This window comes from Oryzias latipes, chromosome 5 (genome assembly GCF_002234675.1).
Source record: "Oryzias latipes chromosome 5, ASM223467v1".
Taxonomy (NCBI): Eukaryota; Metazoa; Chordata; class Actinopteri; order Beloniformes; family Adrianichthyidae; genus Oryzias; species Oryzias latipes.
Genome location: NC_019863.2, coordinates 6,536,845 through 6,543,548, shown reverse-complemented (window position 1 = coordinate 6,543,548; position 6,704 = coordinate 6,536,845). Strand labels below are relative to the sequence as shown.

At 41.9% G+C, this 6,704-nt stretch overlaps 1 protein-coding gene across 13 annotated transcripts in view; it reads right to left on the bottom strand.

Moving 5' to 3' along the window:
- Positions 1-2,893: 2,893 nt before the first annotated feature.
- LOC101173216 (forkhead box protein P1-B) overlaps positions 2,894-6,704 on the bottom strand; it is a 206,458-nt gene continuing 202,647 nt past the window's right edge. For 12 of the 13 annotated variants that reach the window (XM_023954813.1, XM_023954807.1, XM_023954811.1 and 9 more), the window contains one exon: positions 2,894-6,487. In XM_023954813.1, the coding sequence (XP_023810581.1) occupies positions 6,352-6,487 (136 nt within the window). In that variant the 3' untranslated portion in view covers positions 2,894-6,351. The remainder of the gene's footprint in view (positions 6,488-6,704) is intronic. The other variant, XM_023954817.1, reaches the window with a different exon arrangement.

Here is a 6,704-nt window from a genome sequence, read left to right as displayed (position 1 = left end):
ATAAATATCATTCTACTTTCATCTTCCTTTAGTTCTTGTTTTAATTGCTTATACTCTTTGAAACCTAGAGGTGCTGTTCAATAGAGAAGAAAGCTGGCCCAGTAGAGAATTACTGATTACTGTGTTGGTGTTGGCAGTGAAGCAGGCCCATGCCATTGTTGTGTATCTGTGTGTGTGTGTGTGTGTTGGGTGGGGGCAGTGAGGCATGGTTTTTGAAAAGGAGGCAGTAATTGAAACAAAACAAGGGCTGATTAGGGAAGCGTCTGGCAACTCATGATCCAAACAGTGAGCTGCCGAGGACCCCGAACACAAGAGCCCTGGAATAAAGTGGTCATCATTTAATTAACAGAACATGTTTTAATTACAGAATAAACCAAGCGGTGCACCGTGTCAATTTAACTGATGTGGTAAGGGCTGCTTTACAATATCAGAAACAGACAAATAATTTGAATCTAATTACAAGCAGGTTTATTGCACAGCAACGCCTGCAGCGCGTCTTCAGAAACACATGTTTACATCAAACTATCAATAACCAACACCACAGCAGTGCTAATTGCTCCACTGCGTGGCTGGAAGTTTGCCAACTCCGACTGTTCGATTAAAGTGTTTGTGTGAATGGATAAAGATGCGCTAAGCTTTATTTAAAATTAGATGAAATGCATCAGTATGTTTGAGGGCAGAGCAGTCACACATTTTTGTCTTTTTAAAAACACAATGATTCATTATCAGCTCAAAGTACAAGAAATCCAGAAGACTGTTACTTTCTTTAAGTCCACAGTCACCTAAAGAAGCAGCTGCTCCTTTCTATGACCCTCCAGAGCCCAAACAACCCAAAAACCCACAGCACCTGTACGGGTCCGGTCAACCCCCCATATGGGTGACTAAGACTTAAGTCCAGGCCTGTCTAAAGTTTGCTAGAGAGCATCTGGACAATAGAGAAGAGGAAAAAAAATGTGCCCTGTTTGAATATACTTGATTTAATGTTTCATTTATTTATGTACAGTGATCCCTTGCTATATCACGGTTTACTTTTCACGGTTTCGCTACTTCACGGATTTGGATTGTGCATTGTGTTCTGCATTCTGATTGGCTAAAAAGTCACTCAGCGAGTAGCTCAAGAATGGGACCCTTTGATGAGCCGTTTATTACAGTTCTCCAACATAATCGATGGTGGCATGTCGGTGTATAAGGATCTTATAGCAAAGAAGAAAAAAGAGGAACAACAACTGCCTATCACTATGTTCCTCTCCCGAACAATCACACCTGCAGCTGCACCGCGGGCTTCAAAAGGAAAAAACGCTGCAGAGGATGCAGCGGCTCAGTATGAAGAGCAGTGAAAAAGAAGACCGGAGTCACTATCTGTCCCACTGTACTTTTTTATTTTTTTCATAATCATTTTAAATTTTCCTCCGTTTAATCCACTCGGGTCGCGGTGGGCGGGGCTAATCTCCGCAATTTAAAGCCTTTTGTTTTTATCGATGATTGAAATTATTATTTGACAGCACACTACAGAAGTTATTTGTTGAAAAAACGTTTCTAAAGTACTTTTATTTGTTAAAAAACAATTGATTTAGCCTGTTAAATGGTTTGTTTTTTCTTTTCAATGTATAATAGTGAATTTCATTGTATAATAATTGTAAAAAAAATAAAGGTTTCTACTTCACGGGTTTCGCTTATCACGGGTTCTATTTGGAACGTAACCCCCGCGATAATCAAGGGATCACTGTACTGCGATAATGTAATATAAAAGTCTCTCACTTTTATTGATAAGGTTGCTTAATATTTAAATGTAAAAGCTCACATCTACATGTTTCTTTTTGAAAGATATCTTTAACATTGTTCACTTAAGGCCGTGTCAAACAGCCACTGCGTGTGTTTATCCCTTTTCCACGTATGAATTGTTGGTTTTTCATTAAACATCCTTGATATACGTAATTCATAAGTATTTCTTGTGTTTGTCATTTGCACAGATGTCCGTCAGGATTTCAGCCGACAAGTCTTTACGTAAATTCACTTATGAGCTGTTTAAAATTTTTGGTCGGTTAAGAATCACAGTTTATTTATATTTTACGTAGTTTATACGAAATTAATATGTAAATCTTATGCAGTTGTGCGTGATTTTTGCAAGATGCATATGGAAATTTGCGGCTTTTCATGACCGTTCCATGGATGTCTAACGGAGTTTTCATCCATGTACCAAAGATGCTTAACTTTTATATCCTGCCCACAGCACAAATATCATGTTAACCCTTGTGCTATCTTAGATGACCCCACCCTTACATTGACGTGTTCTCCCTACCATGACAAAGGTGGATAAAGGTGGAAAGATTTCATGTAATCCATGGACACCAGTGAAGATCACAAATCATTGAAGAAAAAAGGTTCAGTGCACTGTCTAGTGGGTCTAGATGACCCAACTCCCAATGTTAAAGTGCCTAGGATAGCACAAGGGATAAACAATGCAATAACCATGCATGGATCATGTTATATGTTGATTTAAGTCTTCTTTGCGTGGTTTAGTCGTACTTCATCCGTGGTTTTAATGTGTTTCATCCGTGATACATCTGGGAAAATTTTACGTCATGACTTTTCTCACTTTATCACTCTCACTTCCACGTAGATTCACATAAGACCAATTTTCATCCATGCAATACCTGTAATATGTAGGTAGTGGCCATGTGACACAGCCTTTAGCTGAATGTTATCATCATAAGCAGCTCGGTCACGTGAATGAAAGAATTCACATACAGTAATCAGTAATTTGAGAATTCTGTGAAAACTGATCTTAGAGATTTCTTGTGATTTTAAACCACCTCCATTTTTTAGTAATGTGTCATTTAAATTAAAACTAAGACAATAATTTGCAGACATGAATGACAATTTGAGAAAAAAATATGAACAACCAGCATTTTATTGCATGTTTAGAATACTCACATCAGTCGTTGCCACCGATTACAAAGTGTCTCATCACAAATGAAGAATGAGGAAACAGACTGATGGAAGACATCATTAACCATATTTTTAAATAAAATTGAGAGTTGTGGTACATCTTAAAAAGAAAAATCAAAGTAAAAGCTGTTGCAAGATGACAGCACCACCATCCCTTCCCTTTCATTGCCTCCATCCAGCACGAAAAACAGGTGTGATGTCAGAGCAGGAGAGACACAAGGAGTTGGTGAGCTTCACGGTCCATGAAGACAGTCAGTGATGCTGTGTGTTTGTGCAATATTTGGGGCTTGGATGCTGCTGCTTACTTCTGACCTTTGACCTGTCTGCTGTGCTTGGTTTGACTCTTTCATGATGGCGTAGGATGAGTGTGCAAAAACCTGGATGCCCAAAAATGTGTGTTTAACATACTCAAATGTGTGTAAAAAGAATTTCTTCAAACAAAAACATTATTTGACAGAAGACTTTACATCTTGGCACTGGATATTTTTCTCCTTTTTTGTACTCATTTCATATAAAATATCATTGATACACCCATGTTCCATTACTGACCATTATCCCTCCCCAAGTCATTCAGTCTCTATGACCCTGTGATCAGTCATGCAAGATATCTGACAATTGTAAAGGAAACAAACCTGCCCGCCATTTTTACCACAGGGCCACAGAAAACAGTGGTTAAACCAAGTATCAAAAACCAGCTTCAATCAAAAATGGGGAAACATCTGTACAAAACTCTGTTCTTCTATATTACAGTTTAAAGTCCAAAAGCTGGGATGACCTGGTCATCCGGGGTGACCCCTCCCTCTCCTCAGCGAATCCACAGGTGGACGATGTTTTTGAAATGTTTTAAAGGAAACTTTACAAAGTACATTTCAGCACAGCGTTCTATCCCAAACACGTCCAGCAGGTCTTCCCCATGACTGTTTCATAGAGAGGAGCTGCAATAAAGCAAACATGAAACTTTTGTTTAACCACAGAGGGAGAGAGAGAGAGAGAGACAGGACAAGAAAACGGCTTTAGTGACATGTATGTACAACCACGTATGATAGAGAGCTCATCAGTGCATCAGACAGGAAGCAAACAGCTGACTGAGTCCACCAACAAGGAAGCCTGAGATTTGGATTGGTCTAAAAAAAACCTTTAAAGGAAAAGAAGCTCTGTATTTATTTACTTTTATTCTTTTTTTATCTTCAGTATCAGACTACACATGCAAGACAAACAACTAAGAGCAACAGAGTGAAATGTTGACTTTTTTCTTTCAAATGAATCATTCCCTATAGGTTTGGACTGAGGTATGCATACGGATTCTCATGCTGTTATCTTTAGCAATGTCAAGCTGCACATGCTGAGACTGACCTAATCTAACAATTCCCTCCCTGTCTTCTCTACAGCAAACAAACGCAGCGCCTTTACTGAGAGCTTGTGGATGAACTCAACCTGGTTCTCACGGTCCTAGCCTGCTTCCAACAGACCCGTCCCACAGCTGCCTGGATACCAAAAAGGTTTGCTAAAAATGACATTGCCTCTGTCATAAAATGAACTTAGAAAAACAACAGTTGTCCTAAAGTACCGTGTACACAGCTCGTTAGCATACAGGAGTGTTTTCTGGACATAAAATGTATCAGGGGGACAAATACTAAACAAAATAGGAGGGGGCGGGGCACAAATTCATTTAAAGCTTAGAAAAAGAGTAAAAGGATCGTTGTTCCAATCGAAACACAAAGTTTTTTTTTCTGTTTATCAGCATAGACTTGACCCTTTCTGGTTTCTACAGAGAGAGGTTCTAGTCTGGTGTCCTCTGTGGCCCCTATGGTGGGCTCTCATTTATAGGCACCAACCAGTTTTGGTCACTGCAAAATATTTTTGATTTGATGAAGTTGTCCACTTTGGTTTGTATAAAGCAAAACGAAAACAACAACCGTCAGTTTGACAAGTGCTCTGTGCCACAAACTGGATCTGAAGTACGAGATCTAGTTGGGCCTCCTGGGATGTTGTGTGAACGTGCGACACTGACTGCTTTATCTTTGGTAACCACATAACATGATGTTAACACACACCAACAGCTGAGAACAACGATTTCCAAACCCTCATAATCTACTAAAGACTAAAGAAGTGGTGGGCTGCTGTCTGTTCCTGCTGCCTTGTGCTGCATCCCAAAACCTCAGCTGGATATCAGGATGGCCACATTTTCTGCTGGGTCTGTACATGCAGGATGTCTGAACGGTGACTGTGGTTGTCAGAGGCTGGAATGTACAATAGTTCTGTCTGTCTGCATAGCTTCCACCATGGCTGACAGTGAGCACGCCGTCTTGGCTGCAGACGTTCCCGCTGAAACCCGAAGCCGCTCGTGCACCGAAACATGAGGACAGGAGTGCCACTTCCTCCTCAAGCCGTGAACGGAATCAGAGAAGCAGAGGTCTCAGACTAACAACAGCTGTGTTCAGGAATCAGACTTAGGCGACCTCACGTCTTCCGTTTCTGCAGCGCTTTGATCATCGTGGAGCTTGAAACTCATCAGAAATGGTGCTGCAGCTCAGCGTGCGCTTTCATGAGGGGCTGTTTTAAAGAATCATTTCATAAGTCTAAATCATAACCTGCATGATTTCTCTGTCATTCATTCAGTTCTTAAATTAAACTTCATTGATGCGTGGAGAGAGCCTTCATTATGAGCAGTGCACTGCCAGCGGACTTCATAAGTAGGAGACGGAGCGACAGAGGAACCCAGATTTGGTTTTCTTCTTCTTTTTTTTCGATGATGGTGGAATAAATGACAGAAAAATGCTGCCTGGAATGCGACGTGTGCGTGTTTTATAGAACATTCATTATCGAGCACTGACAACACAGAGCTTTACAGCATGGACATGAGGTCTGAACAGCTTTAAAAAAAAAAAAAAAGCAGATGCTACTTCTAAAACAGCAGAATAATGGCGAGGAAACCAGACGATGGTCAGACTCCTCCCTGCTTCAATGGAACCAAACAAAGACGAAGGTGAAAGCGGCGACCTGACGTCCATCCTCTCACACACACAAAGTAAAAGTTCTCTTTCTCTTTAGTCCTCTGTTCCCTTCATGGTTGAATGTGTGTGTTGGGGGGGGTGGGGGGCTTTTGCAGTCTCTGGCTGTGCAGCAACGGTCTCAACCTGACCCCCCCCCCAGCACCAAACACAAAGGAGGTATCTCCTTGCTTTCTAAACCTGTGGAAGCAGAAGTAGACAGGAAATAAAAACGACTGCGCCCTCCTGAGGGGTTCACTGTGTTTGGAGAGTTTTTGGCACTGGAGAGTCCATGTGGACGCATGACAGAAAAGGGGGTCAGTGGCTGAGACTGCAGTCCAGTGTTTCTCCCACACGATTCTCGGCGTCTTGGCCTCTGAAATGGGGGAGGGGTAGCGTCCAGCCCACAGCATCACATCACGCTCTGCTCCTCATCGTAATCTCTGTGGTGATCGAAGTCTGGACTGTGGTTTCCAGTTGTTACCAAAGACAGGGGTCCGTCGTGGTCCTCTGGGTCCAGTGGCTCCTCCTTCACACTGATGTGGTGCCTGCAGGAAGACAAAGCCAAGTTCTCACTTCATTTTTGTTCTTCTGAACCCGTCCAGCACCAAAGTGATACCTGTGCTAATTCTGTTTAGAGAGGGCGAGAAAGGAGGGGAACAAAAACGAGTGTCTGGCTTTGCCGAGGCGTCAGGAGGCGGCCTCGCTCAATGGACGAGCATTGCGGCTTTCTTTTAAGCGATTCCAACTCTAGAAAAGCTGCCG